We start from the raw sequence: 21593 nt of genomic DNA, 5'->3' as shown, positions 1-21593 counted from the left end.
CCTGTGGCACAGGTATTGCCATGCCAATATAACAACAGGGAAAAACAGATCCAGAAGAGAAGGAAGCTAGTGAAGATCCAGCTTGTAAGTACAACAGTGCCCACTTTATGTATTCTTGGAGTTGTTTAAAAAAAGATTCCTTGTTCAAAAACACTTATTTAAATACTTATTTTTACTTAAGAGGGACATTTCCAGAGAGAAGAAAAGGCAGAGAGAAAGATCTTCCATCCACTAATTCACTCCCCAAATAGACACAACAGCTGGAGATGAGTTGATCTGAAACCAGGAGCTTGTTCCAGGTCTCACACATGGGTGCAAGGTTGGGTCATCTTCAACTGCTTTCCCAGGCCATAAGGAAGGAGCTGGATTAGAAGTGGAACAGCCACAACATGAACTGAAGCTCACATGGAATTCCAGCACTTGTACGTGGAGGATTAGCCTGTTGAACCCCCCATGCTGGCCACTGAAATACAATCTTATTGAAGGCCTGAAAGGGTCTGAAATTCCACAATATCCAGTTAGTCCTCTAGGCCATCTGGTTCTACAGAAATGCTACAATTTCTGGGAAAAGTTCCATCAGCCACTTACATGTTGGGCGTAAGTGAAGGCAGCAGCCCTTTCTCTGGGCAAGTGTTCCAGACGAGGGAACTGACAATATACAAATGGTAACCAGATGGTGGTAACATACTTGGATAGCATGCTTCTGATTATACAAAGACCTTTCGCTCCTAGCATTCCACATGATCCTGACTCAGAAGGAATAGAAAACAATGAGTCAAAAGGAAGAAAAACTGAAGAACTACAGCCAAACTTCACAGTTAACCAATAATTCCTCACTAACTAGATATCACCCAGCTTCCCAATCCCACTGCCCACTGGACTATGTGCCCCTATTCCTTCCGCCCTTCTACTCTGTAGGTTTACACGCCTGGTTCCTCTTTCCTCTACACTCTCAGTACCATACCCCACCTCCAGTTCTCATTGTTCCATGATCTCCACTTCATATCTGCAGGAAAGGTAAATACCCCAGGAAAACCATTCCCAAAAATTAGAGTAAATGGAATTTTTACATGAAATGCAATTATTGGCTATTTTGGGGGAAATATTAATAAGCCACAATAAACCAAAATTTTAGAATGAAACACATTACTACAGAAATTGCAGTAAAACTCCAGGTTTTTAAAGTCATTTTTTATTCTGCATAAATCTGTAGTAGGAATATACTGAAAAGCGTATCTCAAAATAAAACTAGCCAAAATAAGAATTATTATTCCAACAATAGGTGACGCTTCACAAACACTGAAATCTCCACCACCAGCAAGGAGCAGATAGTATATTTGTAGGTTCTTCCCCAATATGAGGTAGACCTTAGAAATTTTCCATGAATTTTTGATTAACAAAAAAAATCACAACTTACAGAAAATTTTGCATTCAATGTAACTATTAAAGTCTATGTTGGCTAATAAATATGTTAAGTTTTATCTGAAGCTTTGGAACTTGCAATGAAATGACTTTAAGTGATCACTGATATCTTTCTTTTAAATAAGTGTTAAATGAAGTAACATTAATCTGCGTATTAAACATGTATCAGTTTATTTATTTATTTTTTAGAAACTCATCCAGAAATAGGTAAGTAGGAATACTAATTCTGTGCTGCTATGAAATGATTTAGTGTCTACAGAACATCCTAGCTACAAAAGAAATATGAAAGTCTTGACTTTAAATTTATTGAATGAGCATTTCATTAATACCTACAGTGTGACAGACTTTACATTAAATGCTGGGAATAATACAGGAAAGACCCATCAAATGAGTTCAAGAGTTGAGGCCAATAACTAAGATGCTTTGACTGTTTACTGGGTAACAGTAGTTGTTCTAAGAACACTATATATTTAATCTCCTATGCCTCAGATGAATATAGTATTATGACCAGAGAGGAAGATGTGGCCCAGAGAGTAATTTGCCCAAGATCAGATAAAATGTGACTGGTAGACCCTTGATTTGAATCCTCACAGCATAACTCAGGAATTTATGTTTTTAACAACTATGCTTGGGACTAAAGAACCTAAAACAGGTTGTATGTTCCAGTTGGGCTATACGAGGGTTTAACAGACCTCCATCTACCTACAAATACATCAGTTGCGGAGAGCGTGCAGAGTATAGAGCAGAAGGTTGAGCTACCATTGACGATGCCAGCTTACTTCACATGAGTACCTGTTTGAGTCCTGGCTGCTCCACTTCCGATCCAGCTCCCTGCTAATACACTTGGAAAACTGTAAGATGAGTACTTGGGCTCCTGCCATACACATAACGAGTCCTGGAAGGGATTCAAGGCTTCTGGCTTCAGCCTGAGACAGCGCTGACCGTTCTGATTCATTTGCATTATGAATCAGCAATTGGAAAATCTCTCTCCCCCTCTCTCTCCTCTCTCTCTCTCTCTTCTTTCTCTGTAACTCTGCCTTTCAAACAAATGTAAAAAATGAAGAAATACATAGATGAGCTCACAGGAATATTTGGGAAATTGCCAATAATAGAAAATAAAAGAAAACTGAAAACTGAAACAGAAACCGTGCAAATCCCTACCTCAGCTGCCCTGGTTGGAGGTGGAGGAAAGAGAAACAAGGAGAGGGGAATGAGAATTTGCTATCTTCACAAAGATTTGGGCTTGACCTTCAAGGCCCATGTACAGATAGGACAGTAGGTCTTGAAAATAAGAGACATGAAAAATAAAAAGGGAAGGGTCAGCAAATGTAAATTTCTAGGATACAGAAATAAAAACTATATGAGTAATATTTGAAATGTGAAAATATTTGAGTATTTGAAAGCATGTGGGCCCAGCGGCGTGGCCTAGCGGCTAAAAGTCCTCGCCTTGAAAGCCCCGAGATCCCATATGGGCGCCGGTTCTAATCCCAGAAGCTCCACTTTCCATCCAGCTCCCTACTTGTGGCCTGGGAAAGCAGTCAAGGACGGCCCAAAGCTTTGGGACTCTGCACCCGTGTGGGAGACCCGGAAGAGGTTCCTGGCTCCTGGCTTTGGATTGGTGCGTACCGGCCCATTGTGGCTCACTTGGGGAGTGAAACATTGATGGAAGATCTTCCTCTCTGTCTCTCCTCCTCTCTGTATACCCGGCTTTCCAATAATAATAAAATCTTTAAAAAAAAAAAAAGCATGTGAAAATATGTGGTATACTTCAAACAAAATATGGCTTCCAAACTCCTATTGACGTTGAAATTCCAAAGTCATAAATCAATCATTTGAAGAGGATGGAAACTTAATCCAATTATGGTATTTGGAGTGTGGGCCTAGTGGATGGTCCTCAGGTCACTGGGAGCATGCCCTTGGTTGAAAATCCTCATGAGACAACTGATCAGCAAAGTCTGCCACAGGCCCAACCATTCTCTCTGATATTTTTCCTCTGAATATGTTCCCCCACTGCCACCTATCACTCTCCCTAGACGTGAAGCCAAAGGGACTGCCTAACCCTGCACTAGAAGTTCCAGAACCATAAGCCAAAATAAACCTCTTCCATTCATATCAGATCATCTCAAGTAATTCAAAGTAGAACTGAGAAGCAGCCTAATACAATATTGAAAATATGGCTTGGAAATGTTAAGAATAAATGAAAAACACAAATCCTTAGATTACAAAAAAAGTTTTAATCTTCAGAAAGAGAGATGAAATAAATCCATCCCTAGGTGAGTCACAACAGACATCAAAAACAAAGAGAAAAAAGGCAACCCAGAGAAAAATATCTAAGCTAGATAAACTACAGTGGAATTAATATACCAGGTTTTCAAAGGCCTTCTTGTTGGCAACAAGAGAACCACAAACCAAGAGATTGATATCTTCAAAATGCTTTTTGAAAATAACTGTCAATCTAGAGTTTCACATTCCGCCAACATATTTCTCAAGAATGAGAGGAAAATGAAGACACTTCTCAGAAGAAAATGTGTTTACCACTCAATAACTCCCATTGAAAAAGCACTAGAGAGTATACATACAAGCATACACAAAAAAGTTCTCAAAACATTGTGCAAAAAGATTCTGAAATTGACATATATAGAGGTCATAGAAAAGTTTATGGATAATGTGTATTATGAGAAACTATGCATGAGTTTCAAAATATTTTGCACCAAAACAACTGTCTTTTACTTTGATTTTTTTTCTGTCTGTTTTCTGAAGTACTCTGTAGTGTTGGTTCAAGAAAATTAGAGCTAGAAGAAAGGGGGGAAATTTTTAAAAAGAAAAAAAAAAAACAGAAACCAGAAAGGTAAATTGAAACTAGCAAGTCCAAATGATAATCATTATAATAATATTCACACAGAATATTAATTATATATAACCAGAAAGACAAAATTAACTTCTGCAGTCTTTGTATTTCATTAGAGGAAGTAGGGATATTGGGAAACTTTAAAAGCTGTTATTTCATGTATGTGTATTAAAATTTTAAGGAAAGGTCAGGGCTTTGGCACCAGATTAAGCTACCAATTGCTACACTAGCATCCCCTTATGGGTACCAGTTCAAGTCTCGGCTGCTCCATTTCCAGTCCATCTTTCTACTAACATGCCTGATAAAGCAGCAAATGATAACCCAAGTGTTTGGGGCCCTGATACCCACATGAAACTTGGAAGAAGGTCCTGATTCCTGGCTTTGGCCTGACCCAGGTTGGGTTACTGTGGAGACTGAACATTCTTGCACTGTCTCTCCTCTTCCCTTCCTATAACTCTGCCTTTCAGACAAATAAATCAGTCATTTTTTAAATGGGGAGGGTTGGTAAGAACAGAAATAAATGTATAATTTTCAATACAATAGACTAAAGCAGAAGAAATAGTTAACCAACTCTATAAAAATAGGACATAATTTAAAAGATGCTAGAAATAAATCCAAATATGTAAGAATATATTATTATATTCAGATTAAAACATTAAGTGGTTTCAGATTGAATAAAATACAGCTTAAAGCATAAAAAGACAGAATGCCTAAAAATTATTTGGAGGAGCCTATGCTGTAGCATAGCATGTAAAGATGTCATTGGTGACGCAGCACACTATTTAAATAAAGGATCAAGTCCCAGCGGCTTCACTTCCTATCAAACTACCTGCTAATGTTCCTAGAAAGGAGCAGGGGTTGGTGCAGGACCTTGGGTCCCTACACCTACCTGGGAGACCTGGAAGAAGCTTTTGGTTCCTGGCTTCAGATTGGCCTAGCCCCAAGCATTGCAGTCATTTGAGGAGTGAACCAACAGATGGAAGATTCTCTCTCTCTTTCTCTCTCTCTCTTGCTCTGTGTGTGTGTGTGTGTGTGTGTGTGTGTAATTCTGCCCTTTGAATAAGCAAGTAAACCTTTAAAAAATTATACGGAGCTGCACATTAATACCAAATAATTAGATAAACTATATGCAAAGCTATTTTAACCTTGACCAATAGTTCATGCCTTTATATTTCTCAATAGCAAATTACCTTAAAAGAGGCAGGTTCCGGTGAGAGCACTTCCATAGAAGCATTTGAGTTTCTGCTCCCAGGACGGGTTCTTGAATGCGAGGCTGGTTTTGAAATTCCATCTAGGTTCCCCTTTATAATATCCATGGATAAACTGAAAGAAACAAAGAATTAAAAAGTAAGGTGACTTCAATGTTCATCTTTTCCATTAGGTAACGTGAACAGCCAATTATTTAGTCTTTCTTTTTGTGCTTTATTACTACCCAAGTCACACAATTTTATGAAGGTATCCTATGCGCAGATTGTTAAAGCATATATCACTGTAGGCTCAGAACACCAGACACTAAAGGAAGCTAAGAGAGTGCAGAAGTGAACATCAGCTTGGTGGCTTCCCGTGCAGCAATAATAGACAGTGGTCCGGGTGTTCCCTGAGCTGACACTTACCCAACCACAATGCACTTGATCTTCAAGACACACAAAGGCTCCTCTGCTCTCTCCTCCTGTTTTCACCCCCCATCACCAGCCCTGCCATCCTGGCTCAGCCTTCAACCTGGGCTTTCTAACATTCTTTTGTTGTCACATTTTCATGGAATTCCTGTCTCCAGGGCATTGCCCTAATTTTACCAACCTTCCCTTTCTAAACCAACATTCTACTTTGGGCTTTTGTTTTTTTTAAGATTTATTTTATTGGAAAGGCAGATTTACAGAGAGAAGGAGAGACAGAGATCTTCCATCCACTGGTTCACTAACCAAGTGGCCTCAGAGGCCAGAGCTGAGGTGGTCTGAAGTCAGGGGCCAGGAGCTTCTTCCTGGTCTCCCACATGGGTGCAGGGTCCCAAGGCTTTGGGCCATCCTCTACTGCTTTCCCAGGCCACAAGCAGGGAGCTGGATGGGAAGTAGATCAGCCAGAACATGAACCAGTGCTGACATAGGATCCCACACATGCAAGGTGAGGATTTAGTCATGTAGCCATCACACCAGGCCCCAGTACTCCATTTCTGCCCTCTGGCATAAGAGAACAAAATCTACTTCCCTTAGGAGAAGACAGAATTCCTTCATCAGATTCTCTTGGCCCATCTCTTTAGCTAGTGTTATATGAAACCAAGGCGTTTCACCACCCCAGCTACTCTATTGACAATACTGATTTCTGAAGCCAGGAATACTGAGCAAACAGCTTAAGGTAGATGGGGAATGCAGGCACTGCAACACATTAATCAAAACTACTGCAGATCTGTCCGGTGGTATTAGTCTAACATGCATGTTGGGTAAAAGAAGAAAACAGTGAGAATTTTAGCTAGCTTGCATTCAGAGTACGTATGAATAGTATCTTCCTACAAATCTTTTTCGAAATTAAACCACTTCTCTCAAAACACAAAAAAGACAAATCTACCCATTGCATATGTAACATTATCTTTGTGTTAGCCTATAAAACGTTCGTTTTCTGTTGTTGCTGTTGTTGTTGTTTAACCTCAGAGGCAGACACCAGAGAAGCTTAGGACTTCAGAGGCACACACATAAACAACCTGTAGCTCCTCCTAAGCATGGGACAAGATGGCTTGGCCTCTAACCAGTGCCTGTGTCAGAGCTGATGCTCAAGAGAACAGCAGGTCAACTTTTCCCATCTCCACAAACGAAAAATGGCACTGAGCCCAGCATTATTCACCTCTATAAAGGGCTTTGGGCTTGCTAAGAAGGCATTGACATTCTTATAGGAGAATGATGGATCACTCTAGTCTATCACATCACAACCATGAAGCACAAGTCACCAAAGGCCAAATGTCTTGTAAATGCCCCAGCAGCCTGTCAAGGGAGAGTTATTGTAACTCTCAGAGGGAGCAAAGAGATGGATGCACATGCAAGACAAAATAATACACTCCAACAGCCAGCGGGGCACAGGAAGCCATCCATGACACAGCTCAGCTAAAAAGTTCCACAGACCTTTCAGTTTGATTTAGCAGCAGAGCTTTTTATTATTTGTGTCCCTAAAAATAATGCATTAAATGAAATGTAAGTCTAGAGATAAGTGAAGATGTAACTAACCAACTATTTCATGAATTTGGTCATGTGGAAAGAAAGGTGGATAAAAGACACTGATATGGGCTCTTGAAGATGTGTTTCAGGATTTGGTAGGAAATCTCAGTTGTCAGAAATTCCACAAGAAATATAAAGCATGTAATAGAAAGAAAATAGACAAGCAACAAGTACTAATAGTTGCATAGGAATTGAATGTGAATTTAACCAAATATTGAACCTTTCTTATTTGTTTTATTTTTTTTTTTTTGGTGGGGGCAGGCTTCATTATTATATTGATTGTATGTGGGAAGGAGTGTGTAAAAAGAAGGGAACTGCTTAAGACACCAGAGCTGTCATAACAGAGAATCAAAGGGAATATGCCAAATTTGGTAAATCCAAACAGCTAAATAAACATAACTTGACGAGTTCAAGATGGTTGCCTCTGGAACAGGAGACCAAGGAGTCTTTTTGTTCCCCTCCATTATGCATGTTATAGTACAGTTTGGCATTGTTTACTATATTACTATAACAAGAGGAAAAACTAATTTTAAAGGTAGTAAATAAATATGAAATATTAAATTGCTAAGGGACTAGAAAGAAAAGTAAAGGCAATTTTCATAATCATAGAATGAGTGACTGGTTAAGCATGCCATCAGGAGCATAAATTAAAAAAAAGAACAGAAAAATTTGATTGTAAAACATGTAATTATCTTGAGTCTCAACCATAAAAAATAAATCTAACTTAAAACCAAAATGTACCAGAAAAGCTGGGTAGAATATATACAACACAAATACACAAAAGATTAATAAAGTTATCTCAAGACTTCTCACTAATCAAGAGGAAAACACAGTTCGATAGAAAACTGGCTAAAAGCATAAACAATCATTGTAATATTAAAAACAAAAAGAGAAAATGAGGGAAGAAAAGAAGGAGGGAGGAAAGTAAGGAGAAAAAGAGGACAGGGAAAGAAAAACTGTGAATAATCTTACTTTTAAAAACTTTAATTACAGGGGATAATGTTGTATAACTAGTAAAATCACTACCCGCAATGCCAGCATCCCATAAAGGTCCTTGTTCGTGTCCCAGAGTTTCACTTCTGATCCATCTGCCTACTAATGACCTGGGTAAAGCGGCATAAGATGGCCCATGCATGAGGGCCCCTGCGGCCACGTGTGAGACCCACAAGAAGCTCCTGGCGCTTGGCTTCCATCTGATTCAGTACTCTTCATCTGGGGAGGGAACCGGTTGGAATACTGATCTCTTTCAGTCTCTGTCTCTCTCTCTCTCTCTAACTTTCAAAATAAATAAGTGTATATTAAAAAAAAAAAGCTCAGTGTCTCTAAAGGTATATGTACAAAGAGATTTGGAAAATGATTACATATTAAGGAAGAGCACTGTATTCGAAATTGGCAATTTCTCCATGTTTTTATGTAATGTTCTTACCTATTTCAATTAAATATGTCATATAACCATAAGCAAAGAACGCATTTTTGGAAGAAGATTTCTAGACTTTACTAAAAAGTATTCAAAAATAAGCAATCACCAAACATCTCATCACTCCGCGATAAGCACTGCTGGTTATTTTCCATGTTTGCTGTATGTCTTTTTCAACAAAACTAGCCTGATATTTCCTCCTTATGCTACCAAAACACTTTAAACTTAGGCTATTATTCACTTAATCACATTTGATTAAACATATATACATATATGATCAAATTCTAAATTGTAAAAAAGTATAACCAACACAACCAACTTTTCATAACATTTGATTCAAATAAGATAAAACTTTCTCAGTTCAAACAAGATGAAATTAAAGAGAAATGCAACAACTATGGGTAATTTAAAACTAAAACAGGGACATATAATTGCCATTAATTTGATATTTTAGATGAATAAAGCAATCCAACAAAAATGCATATTAAATTATGTACAGTAAAACTTCAAAAATGCAATCTTTATTTTCATGAATTTTTTTAAGATTTATTTTACTTTCATTGGAAAGTCAGATATATAGAGAGGAGAAGAGACAGAAAAGAAGATCTTCCATCCATTAATTCACTCCTCAAGTTGCTGCAATGGCCAGAGCTGAGCCAATCCGAAGCCAGGAGCCTCATCTGAGTCTCCCATGCAGGTGTAGTGTTCCAAGGCTTTGGGCCGTCCTTGACTGCTCTCCCAGGTCACAAGCAGGGAGCTGGATGGGAAGCAGAGCAGCTGGGATTAAAACCGGCACCCGTATGGGATCTCGGCACGTTCAAGGCGAGGACTTCAGCTGTTAGGCTTCCGTCCCGGGCCCTATTTTCATGAATTCTTAAGTGTGAAAGTTACAAATACAGAATCTTTACTTGTCCACAAATTTTAAAACATTCCTCATCCCAAGAACCAGTGTAATTGATTCCTATGTCATCTTTTAAGGCATATGCAAGCTTTAAATCCTTTGGGCCTTCTTACTTCTCCCTGACACGCACAAACACAAACAGCATGGTACTTTGCAACCTGTTTTCTCAAATTTTATGTATTTTAGAGAATTGTCTATCCCTAGATTATTTCATGCTTTCAAACACCACCATAATATTCCATCACATAGATAAACCATGTAGTTTGTATATAAAGTATTTGCTAATAAAATCAATTTTAAAACTTCAAATGGATCACAAATCGGTAAAAAAAAAATTTATACCTATAAAATGTTTAGAAAATATATGCAACTATAGGCTAAGCAAAGATTTCTCGTGTGCATTACCAAAATCATGATTTATAAGAGACACTGACAATTTGCAATGCATCAAACTTAAGATTTGAACTCTTCAAAAGATATCATGAAATGGAAAATAAAATCCAACAACTGTGAGAAAAAATATTTTCCAGACTTGTATCTGATTTAGACATTTTTTAAAGCCACTGAACAGTACACAAAAAGATACTCAAAACCATTAGTCCTCAGAAACCTATGAATTTAAACCGCGATGACAGGGCGACTGTTTGGCTCAGCAGTGTACACACAGGAGTGTCGGGTTCCAGTCCCAGCTCCTCCACTTCACATCCCACTTCCTACTAGTGTACATCCTGGACGCGCAGCAGGTGATGGTTCATGAACACGGGGCCCTGGCATCCACTGGGAAGACCCTGAAACAGTTATAGTCTCCTGACTTCAGCCCGGCCCAGCCCTGGTTATTGTGCATTTGGGGAGTGAGCCAATAGATAAAATATGAACCCTCCATACACACCTGCCTTTCAAATCAAATTTTAAAAATATTTTTAAGCCTCAATTAAATACCTATTTAAATACACACCTTAAGTACACATTAAATACACACCTATTTGATGAAAATTCTGTTTTTAAAAAAATGAAATACCAAGAATTAACAAAATTAGGGAGGATCAAGAACTCTCATATACAGCTGGTGAGAATGCAAAATACATCAGCCAGGGCCTGGTGCGGTAGCCTAACAGCTAAAGTCCTAGCCTTGCACATACCAGGATCCTATATGGGTGCCAGTTCTAATCCCAGCGGCCACACTTCAGATTCAGCTCCTTGCTTGTAGCCTGGGATAGTAGTAGAGGATAGCCCAAAATCTTGGGACCCTGCACCCGCATGGGAGACCTGGAAGAGGCTCCTGGCTTCGGACTGGTGCAGCTCCAGCCATTGCAGCCACTTGGGCAGCGAATCGGCAGACGGAAGATCCTCCTGTTTACCTGACTTTCCAATAAAAATAAATCTTAAAAAAAAAAAAAAAATACATCAGCCACTTGGCCAAATTCCTGGTGGCTTCTTATTAGGGTAACCGTATATTTACCATATATAGACATCAGCCAATAAATGAAAACTTACATTCACACAAAAACTGTACATGGATATGTACAGAAACATAATACTTGCCAAAATCCGTGAACTATCCAATTGTGCTCTCTATAGAATGGGTTGAGAAATCATGATGCATTCATACAGTGGAACAGTACTTGGCAATGGCAGAGCGCAGCCAGGCGACTCACAGAATGCACAAGGCCGTGCAGCGTTCGCTTCCATCAACGTGACATTCTGGGACAAACAAAAGCTACACGGACCGAAAACTGAGGGCTTTTACCACAGGTTATGCTGGGTGACTGGGAGAACGATGTAAGCTAAGCTGTATGCCGATTTTGGTGGCAATTACATCAACGGTGCGTCTGTGAAAGCTCAAAGAACTCTACACCCAAAACGCAGGGAAAACCCTGCGTTTCTTTTGCCACAGATAAAAGCTACAAGTGGCGTCTCACAAACGTACGTGTGTGGAAAGCCCGCTTCATTCTGGCGGGTTTGGTGTGGTGTGAACGGGTGGGAATTCGCGCTAAGTCTCCGTGGCGAGAAAGCCGGGTTCCCGAGGGTGGTTACTTCACTACAAGCTCTGGGGAAGTTCGGCAAAGCGACCCTGAAGAGAGCTGAGAGACCCCGGGGACTCGGCCGGCCGGCTCCTCCTCCTCCCCTCATAGGCCCGCCGGGGACAGAGCCCGCCCCCGCTCGGCCCGCACGGCCCTCTCATTGGCTCCGCCCGCTCTCCCTCAGCCCGTCCTCGGGACACGCGCGGCGGGGAGGGGCGGGTGTCGCCGCGGCTCTCGCCTCCGGGCAGGGACCCGAGGAACGACTGTCCCTTGGCAGGACACCGCGGCGCGCAGAAACGCCCGGTGACTCTGGGAGCATCACCTGTTTTCTCCACAGAGGAGGGCTCTTTCCCGCCAACGCAGCCTCGCTGGAGTCCGCAGAGGCCGGTCCCAAGCCCTCCTGCGTCCGGGGACGCCGTTACCTAAGCAACCAGAAGCTCGCCGCTTCCGGTCTCGCGAGACGCGAGAAGAGCCGTACCATCTGGAAACGGGACGTGGGTGGGTGTGGACGGCGAGGCCGCCGCCGCTGTCTGTCAGCTGGCGTCTTCACCGGCGGTGGATTGGTGCTCTTGGGGTTGAATGGGGAAAGTGGGCGTCTGGCTAATTCCATGGCTGTGCCTCTGGTTGTTATTGCGATTCCCTTCTGAACTCAGACTCTTCACCGTAGAACAGGGGTGATGACAAGTCCCTCAGCCGGCTGCTGTGTGGCTCAGCTAGCGGGCTCAGGTGAAGCCCTTGGTTCCTGAGTAGCAGTGTAAAAAAGGGTTAGTTCTGCACAGGGCGGGCCACAGTCCAGGCATTCTTAGTGACTGTGCTTTGCACCTTCTTGTATTCGTAGTTTCTGTCATTTTCGGTGCACCAAAACCGTGTCCCTGGATTCCCAAACTGTCTTGCTACCCATCTCGGACAGATTTCTGCTGCTTTCCAGTGCCGGGCGCGTTTTGCCCTTTCTGGGCTTTTTCACATCCATGGCCCTTTGAACCTCGTGGTTTTGTGCAGGGGTTTTTCAGTGCAGCAAATAGGTCCAGATTCAGTGATTGGCCCAAGAAACACAGCCCATAGTCCAGACCCATGGCTGCAAATGCCAGCCACGCGCTGCTGAGCCCTGCAGATCCACCCTCGAGTCCAGACTGCTTTATCTGACATGTCCATTGAGGCGTGCAGGTAGATTGACACGTGTCAAAAGTTAGCATGCTGAACAAACTGCCCTCCCATCCTACCGCAGCCCCAGGCCATCTCAGTGGGTAGAGACTGCATCCTTCTGGACTTCCACCAGAAACCTCAGAGGCATCCTCAGGAATTCCTCTCAAGCTCCACCATGTGTTCTAAATCCTGTCAGCTTCAAATTCGAAACAGAGGCAGGATCCAACCACTTCTCATGGCTTCAGCGCTTGCAAGTGCACCTTCGGGCCTGTTCTCAGCAGATTTCCTAAAGGTAGTTTGTCCTTGGTTTTACAAAAGGCCTCCCTTGTCCCTTCCCAGGTCTCAACAGAACAGTCTGAATTGGGCTCTCAAAACCCAAGCCAAATGGTGCCTTGCCTCCGCTCGCGGCTCCCCGCGGCTCCCCTGTTGCATGTGGAGTCCTTCGGGTGCCCCGTCCTAGTCCTATGAGAGCATGTTCTGGTACCGGTCTCACTGCTGCCCCGCTTCCACACCGTCCTCACTATGAATTTCTCCAGACATTGGCATGGCATTTTGTTAAAATCAAATGTAAAGGGAAAAAATGCTGAATGATGATTGAGAAATCAGGAAAACAAGACGTCACATTCTAATTCTCCCATGAGACTCAAACCCGGCAGGTGACAGAAGAATGTTCCTGAAGAAGTCCGTGGATACCTCATTAAAAGCAAGACCAGGAAATTGGGACGCTGGGTGTCGGAATGTGAGGGCAATATTCTCAGGGACCAGGGCAGGAGCATGGGGAGGAAGCATGGTCAAAATCAGATCTATCCTGGGTGTAGGAGTGTGTTGTTGTTAGGTGCTTGTCCCTAGTCCTGTCTGCCACTGGTTCCTTGAAAGAAATATTAATAAGTTGATCATCATTGTATACTTAATGCGAATTCTAAGAGCACTGTCTCCAACGCTAAAAAAATTTTGGAAGCAAAAATGTCCTTGAATTGTTGTTTCCAACCTGTGATGCTGTGTGGCGCTGCTCAACCTTGCTGGTAGAGTTCTGTTACTCACACTCCATCGTTAATGGGAAGTCAGGAGATTGGGAGCAGACTGCACCAACACTTGCTAAAGGTCAAACCACAGAATGTTCCAGTGGGCTTACATAAACAAAGCATCCTCCTTGCCTTCAACACGATTCAGCTGGGACTAATGAACTCACCAATCAGAGTAGACTTGCAAGTTAGAATTTCTGCCCAGCCAATTAACTGCCTTTGAAAACAAGTCTGTGGAAATCCCCTATTATCAAAAAAAAAAAATTAAAAATAAAAAAATCTCCTGCCTGGTAGGATGCTAGTCAGCCCTACCCAAGTTACAAGGGTTTGTTTTCCAGATAAATGCTATTTTCTTTGATGTGTATGTCTATCTTAGCTTATAGCACCCAATAATGTTTTCTGTGTTTCCCAGTGTTTGAATTTTGCTGTGGGCTACAGTTCTTATAAGCACTTCTATAGTGGCTCTAACATTTTAAACAAATGTTCAGTTCTAATAACAAAAATGTAAAGAATGTCGGGAAGTGTTTTAAGAATAGCTTAAGTTTCTAGGGCCAGTACAGTGACATAACAGGCTAATCCTCCACCTGTGGTGCCAGGATCCCATATAGGTGGCCAGTTCATATCCTGGCTGCTCCACTTCCCATCCTGCTTCCAGCTTGTAGCCGGGGAAGGCAGCAGAGGTTGGCCCTATACTTTGGGACCCTGCACCTATGTGGGAGACCCAAAAGAAATCTTTCATTTAAAAAAGAATAACTTAAGTTTCAGGAATGCCTAGCAATACTGACTTCCTCTTTCTATATCCAAAGATCAGGAAATGTTACTTCATGTTTGTTGTTTTGCCAATACAAGCAATGAGACACACACACCACACCACCCTATCCCCAGCTGGCTTCTCTATCAGAAACCCAGCTACCCCTACACCTCCAGCTCAGTCTTTTGCCAGGAGCCCTTCCTAACCACCCTGAACAAAATGATCATCCCCTTCTCCTTCTTCATACTCCCTACCCTCTGTTCCCTCAATCTTTCTTTTTTATAAGGAGGGAAATGCCATTAATCAGATTCTGGTACTAAATAGCTGAATGACCTTGAGTAAGTCCATACGTTTCTGTGAGCCATAAATTCTTCATTTGAAAAATGAAGTGGAATTGGTTTTTTTCCCTTGAAAATGTGATTCATTCATTTATTTAATTAAAAGTGTTAGAGCTACAGAGAAAGGGAGAGACAGTTGGAGAGAAGAGAGCCTCCATAGACTGTTTCACTCCCTAGAATGGCCAGAATGTCTTGGGTGGAACCTGTAGGATGCCACATTGTTGCAGTTCACTAAGCCAGAAATGAATTCACTCCCAGCCCAGTAAATGCACAGTATTGTCCATAGCTTTTGCCTCCCTATACTAAATGGCACCTGATTCGGCTTTAGGGAGCAGACAGGGCTGTGAAATCCACCCTGTTCCTGCATTGCCCATCTGGGACCTGCCACTCTGTCTCTGCCCTGGTCAAATCAAACAGACAAGCAGGATGAGCAGTTCTTTGTCTGGGTTCACCACCTGAGCTCCCAGTGAACGCCCCTTCCCACCTTGTTACTGGTGGAGTTCAGATCGCCACTCACTGAATGCCACTGGAGTATCGGTACCTGCAACACCACACTGTTGTGTCTGCTGCTTTCCTGTGTCTGTCAGTCTCCAGATGCCCTTCTGCTGTCGTTCTGTCCTCTCCTATTTCCTGGAGTGTGCCCTCTCTGCTTCACACTGGCTAATGTTTCTCTGTTTAAATATGTTCTTACCCTATTCTACCATCTTGATTCTTATCCAGGGCTGACTCAGGTCAAAACCAGGAACTTCATCCAGATCTTCTCCATGATGGCAGGGGCCCAAAGACTTGGACCATCTTCTGCTCCCAGGCCATTAGTAGGGAGCTGGATCAGCAGCAGAGCAGCCAGGACCCCACCAGGCGCCCATATGGGTGCAGGCATTTCAGGAAGTGGATTTACCTCCTGTGCCACCACTCCACCCTTGGAGCTGTTTTCTTGACTCTTAATTCCACTGCACATTAGAATCACTCTGACTACGGATCCCAGGTCTGTGTCTGAGATCAACTGAATCTCAAGCTATAGTCCAGGGGCTTCTCAGACATTTACGTGCAGACACATCACCTGGGGAGTTAATTTAAACTGCTGGTTTTCAGCGTCAGGTAGGCCCGAAGACTCTACCTGGCTCCCAGGCAATGACAGGTCTCCTGCTCCAGCAGCCTTTCTCTGAGCAGCCATGGACTGAGTCATCTCCAAGAGCCCATCCAGGCCTCAGATGCCACAAGCAAAGACCATTCTTTCCAGCTTTCAGGCTTTGGTGCAAAATGGTGGCCATTAAGACAACAGCACAATCCAGATTTCTTGGAGATACAAGGAATAGAGAACTAAGGAATAAGAGATTTGGTAGGTATGCACCATGGGAGGTATTTTGAATTTTGTTAACTCTTGCTTTCAAAATATATGCAATAGAAAATACATATAGGCAGTCCAGGTAAGTCTGAGCAGCGGCACAGCATGGGAGTCTGGGTCCCCCAGCCATGTAGCTGTGGTTGGGGATACCCATGCCAGCCCAGGCTTCCTGATTGGGAACCTAGCTCCTCATGCAATGCTGCTAGGCGGGGGAAGGGTCCTGAGCTTTTGGGTGGCCAGCACACCAAGTGGCACCGGACTCTGCCTGCTGGCTACCCGGCAGTGAACTCTGGGGTTTTGAGGTTATGGAATTACTGCCTTGAGACATCCATGGATAAGGCCACAGTGTATGTAGGCAAGGAATGAATTCTGAGGGGGCACCCAGTGACAGGGCTACTGTACTTGAATGTAAGCAAGGGGACTGAGACCTGGTGGTTTGGAGGGGAGAGACCTGAGGCTCTTTATGGGTGAGACTGATGACCAGCCCACATAGAAATCCTGGGTTGGGCTTGTTAGCATGGAACATGGCTGACCACCACACGCCAGCACACACACAAGTTATGGCTGGGAGCCTGTCTGGCAGGACTAGATCCCAGCACCTGACAGTAAGTGTCAGATCAGGGAATGGGTCACATTAGACTGGGCCATGACATCAACCAGCACACAAGAGAACCAGGTCCAGGGGTGAATTCTGTCGGGGATATGTGGGCCCAACCCTATGGAACTACAAGTCCCACTGGTTAGCTTAAGAATTGGAATGGTGATAGGCTGAGCTAGGCATGATCATGGAACTCACCAATGCACACCAGTACTGGGGCTTGGCACAAATGGGGAGGATCCAGGCTGCAGTACCTGCATGAGCACCTTGAAACAGGGTGTGGGGAGGGTCAGGCCGCACCAGCTCATACAAAGTCTGGTCTTCTGTTCAGGATACAATCCCTGCAGATGAGTGCAAGAACCACAATAGGGAGCAGCCCAGACCAGGCCAGCTTTGGGCTTACCTTTGGCTCAGGTCTGGGGTGAACCAGACTGGACCAGTTCATATCACCTGCTGCCAAATTCAAGAGCCATGGATCATGCCAGGTTGGTCCACAATACCAGCCAGTTCACATTAGGACTGGGACTGGGGGCTGGCTGGGCCGGACCAGGCTACAGCACCCACTGGCAAATGCTGAGGTGAAGTGGGCCATACCAGACTTGGCCACAGAACCCAACCAGCACACGTGAGACACGGGGGAAGAGTGGGCCAATCCAATAGGGAGGATGCAGGGAACCCCCCTACTGGTGAGCCTGAAAGCTGGGATTGAGGGCAAAGCTATAACACCTGTTGACCTGCATGTAAGTTGAATTGGGGATAAGCCAGGCTGGGTGAACTGTACCTACTGGTACATGCATAAGCCAGAGAGAGTGAGGATTGGTTAGGCTTTGCTGCAGCATCAGCTAGCAGGTGCTGGCACAGGGGAAAAACTCTGTTGAGCTAAACTACAGTACCACCTGGAGGGTGCATGATCCAGGAGTGGAAGTGGACCCAGTAGGGAACCGGTGGGCTCCTCCCTCTTGGGTTGCCATTCCAACTGGTGAGAATGAGAACCAGGACTGTGACAGGCATGGCTAGACAGAGTGGCACCCACCAGCTCATGTATGGGCTGGATAGTGGGGCTGGTTGGGTTGAACTAGACTTCAATGCCGATTGACATGTATGAGAGCTGGATGGGATGTGGGACAGACTGGACCAGTCTGCTGTACATACTGACAAGCATGAAAACCAGGGCAGGAGGTGGGCCTGGTAGGGGTTATTATGGGTCACTACTACTAGGGTACAACTCCCACTGTTTTGTGTGGGGGCTGAGTGTGTGATGGGCAGAATAGGGCTGGACTACATCACCCATTAGTTTGAGTAGAAGATAGGGCTGGAGACAGAACTGACCCAGCAATTGATGCTAACAGTGTGCATAGGCCAATTTGGGCGACAGATTGTGCCAGACCCTGTATTGCAATGCACACACAAGAATCAGGTCTGGAATCACCTCAAATGAAGTTTCTTCGGAAATCCCCCCAACTGAACCACTGGACTCAGAACTCCAACCTTGGAGAAAATTGCAGGTTGTATGGTCTGACCATGGAATACATGTGTCAAAGCTGGACCTCCTAAGTGGCTTAGATGGAGCAGTGGACAGCATATCCAGATGCAAATGGAAGATTTGGCAGTACACTGGAGCCTGGAGAAGATACCTGGTACCATAACAAAGGACAGAGGACAGAATAAATCGATCACCAACTCCAGGCAAGAGTTGGCAATGAATACCTGGGCAAACAGAGACTCTAAGATGGACTATGTCAGCTGGTACATTCTGGAGAGATTTCATCATGATTGGAGCGGCAAGTTTGGCAGCGATGCAGAACTGTTGAACTATCAAAACCACTTGAGCAGGACCCTCAATGCATGCCCCACATCCGGGCCCCTGGGATGGTTGGGAGGCTGGGTGTGGCTTCTCCCCTTATCTCTCCTCCCTCCAGATACAGGAAGGGAAAAAGAGAATATGAAAACAATGGTCTCATCCACTTTCCTCTAGCCCTTCACACCCTAATCAAATAGGTTTAAAAGCATCAAAAATAAAATGTATACAATAAAAAAAGAAAATACATATAAAGTAAAAATGAAACTCAACTTCAAGAGAAATGATGAGTGTCTTTACCAAGTCCCCACTGATTGTATTTTGCATAAGCCTTATCTTGAATTGTCTTCTGTCTGTACCATTTTCACCTTGTTTATTTGTCTCCCTTTTGCAAACAGCTGAGAAGCTGTGTGTGCCTTTAGGGCAAACTTTAATAAACTGTTTTTGTTGTGTATTTGTTTTTGATTTCCTGTCATTGCAGGTGGCAACTTCAACTCAACATCCAAATAGGAGTCGGCACCATGTTTCTCTGTGTTGTGCCTTCTACAGTTCTGTGTTTAAACACTGCAAACAAATTCTGGGAACGTTCCATGCCTTTCAAAGTCACTCATAAAAAATGTCTTCCAGAATCAGGAGATTACAAGTTAAAATATCCCTGGCCTTATTCCAGGTGAGTGACACATGGCAGTGTAGACTTGTGAGTTAGCTTTGGTTTCTGTTTGCCGTCTCTCCCTATTCTCGACACCCTCATGTGTGGAGTCAGATTGGGATGAGTGAGAGGGAGCCCACAGTGTGGTCTAGCTAGGCTCCAACCTTCCTCTCTCCCCAGTTCCTTTCTCATCTTAAGCTTTAACCACACGTAAGATCATACTGTCAGAAGGATCCCACTAAACTTCATGTCACAGATGATATGGACAGGGTGAAGTAGTCAGCTCTTATGAAGGGAACTATTAGTGTACATCATTGGACAACTCCCATCTCCTGTGAATCTGTGCTTACTATTACAAAAATTGCACTTATTAAGTCTTTGGAACTTATCTTCTTATCATCCTCAGAATCTGCACCCTCAGCGCCCAGGTTTATAGTTGAGAGCAGAGCCCCAAAACCTAATCACTGCGAACTGACCCAGGTTTTTTGAAATAAAGAAAGAATGTTATTTGTGCACACTAGATGGCGCTGGTTGTCTTCTGGTAAAGAAAACCACGGCAAGCACTCATTTTCCATGGATTTTAGATGTGATTCAAGAAACCACTAAGCCAAAAAATCTTGTGTTTTGAACAGCACTCTGGTGCATCTTTAAATATCTACTTAAATAGGAAAAGTGAAAATGAGACCTCAAAACAAACAATAAAAATATGATGCAGCAGTTTAGAATCCTCCTATCCAGTGGCCACAAGCAAACAATGCAGCTACATTTAGTCCTAGCTCCTTCATTTCTAATCTCATGTACAACCCGGCAGACAGCAGGTGACGGCTCCTTTGTTAAAAGATGGTAAAGTCAACCGATGAAAATGGTGGAGGGGAGGCACATTGGGTCTCTGCCCCAAGGGTGCTGCTCATCAGAAAGGATGAACTCTATTTCCTTGCTGGCAGGAACAAGGGGTCTGAACTCACCCACTGAACTGCTGGCTCCAAAGCTGAGCCTCCTGCAGTAGCCCTGTGCCTGTGGAGTGTGACAGTGACCAAACGCCACCTGAAGGAGCTGCAGTGTGGGTAGCAGATGCCAGCTATGGGTCCTGCACCTGGCATTCCATTCCTGTCCGCAGAATGTAGGAGGCTTCGCTTGCCAACGATGGCTGAAGAGGAATTAGGTAGTTTCATGGCCACCATCAATCCTGGCTTGATACTGATGTTATGCATGGAATGTCATGCTTCAGGCTTCAACCTGCTGGCAAGTGTGTCTTTGAGTCCAAACCAGCACTTTTCTATTGAAGTTGGCCCCTGTGATCCCATAGGGCGTTTTTTTATCTTCTTTTTTTTTAAAAAAAAAGATTTATTTTATTTTTATTGCAAAGTCAGATATACAGAGAGGAGGGGAGACAGAGAGGAAGATCTTCTGTTTGATGATTCACTCCCCAAGTGACTGCAACGGCCAGTGCTATGCCAATCCAAAGCCAGGAGCCAGGAACTCTTCCGGGTTTCCCACGCAGGTGCAGGGTTCCAAGGCTTGGGCCATCCCCGATTGCTTTCCCAGGCCACAAGCAGGGAGCTGGATGGGAAGTGGAGCTGCCGGGATTAGAACCGGCACCCATATAGGATCCTGGCGCGTTCAAGGCGAGGACTTTAGCCGCTAGGCCACCGCACCAGGCCCTAACTTCTGTCTTAAATTAGGTCTACTGATTTGTACAGTAAGCTAGAAAAACTTTCACTATTATGGAAACTTTGGTATTCTTTTAATATAAAGTAACTAACACAACACAATGTTAGAAACATATTCAAACCAGATATTCAGGATCTTATCCTACAACACGCAGAATGGACTTTCCTCAGAATCAGCTTCACAGAGCTGAAGGTAGCATCAGGGAACAGCCACAGAGGTTGTTCGTTGGTCAGAACGAAGAGGCCACCAACAACATCTCAGCCCCAGCCTGGCAATTCCATCTCACTTTCTTTTTTTGCAAATATGTATTTATTTTAATTGGAAAGTCAGATATACAGAGAGGAGTAGAGACAGAGAGGAAGATCTTCCGTCCATTGATTCACTCCCCAAGTGGCCACAACAGCCGGAGCTGTGCCGATCTGAAGCCAGGAGCCTCTTCCAGGTCTCTCATGCGGGTGCATGATTCCAA

General features: G+C 43.6%; 1 protein-coding gene across 4 annotated transcripts in view; it reads right to left on the bottom strand.

Moving 5' to 3' along the window:
- Window positions 1-12271, bottom strand: part of FSIP1 (fibrous sheath interacting protein 1) — a 196456-nt gene extending 184185 nt beyond the window's left edge. For 3 of the 4 annotated variants that reach the window (XM_058666091.1, XM_058666089.1, XM_058666090.1), the window contains exons 1-2: window positions 12132-12247; window positions 5461-5593 (exon numbers count right to left, since the gene is read on the bottom strand). In XM_058666091.1, the coding sequence (XP_058522074.1) occupies window positions 5461-5586 (126 nt within the window). In that variant the 5' untranslated portion in view covers window positions 5587-5593; window positions 12132-12247. Of the gene's footprint in view, window positions 1-5460; window positions 5594-12131 lie in introns of all 4 variants that reach the window. The other variant, XM_058666088.1, reaches the window with a different exon arrangement.
- Between the last annotated feature and the right edge of the window lie 9322 nt (window positions 12272-21593).

The sequence above is a fragment of the Ochotona princeps genome, chromosome 6 (assembly GCF_030435755.1).
Source record: "Ochotona princeps isolate mOchPri1 chromosome 6, mOchPri1.hap1, whole genome shotgun sequence".
NCBI lineage: Eukaryota > Metazoa > Chordata > Mammalia > Lagomorpha > Ochotonidae > Ochotona > Ochotona princeps.
This window is presented reverse-complemented; position numbering and strand designations above follow the sequence as displayed.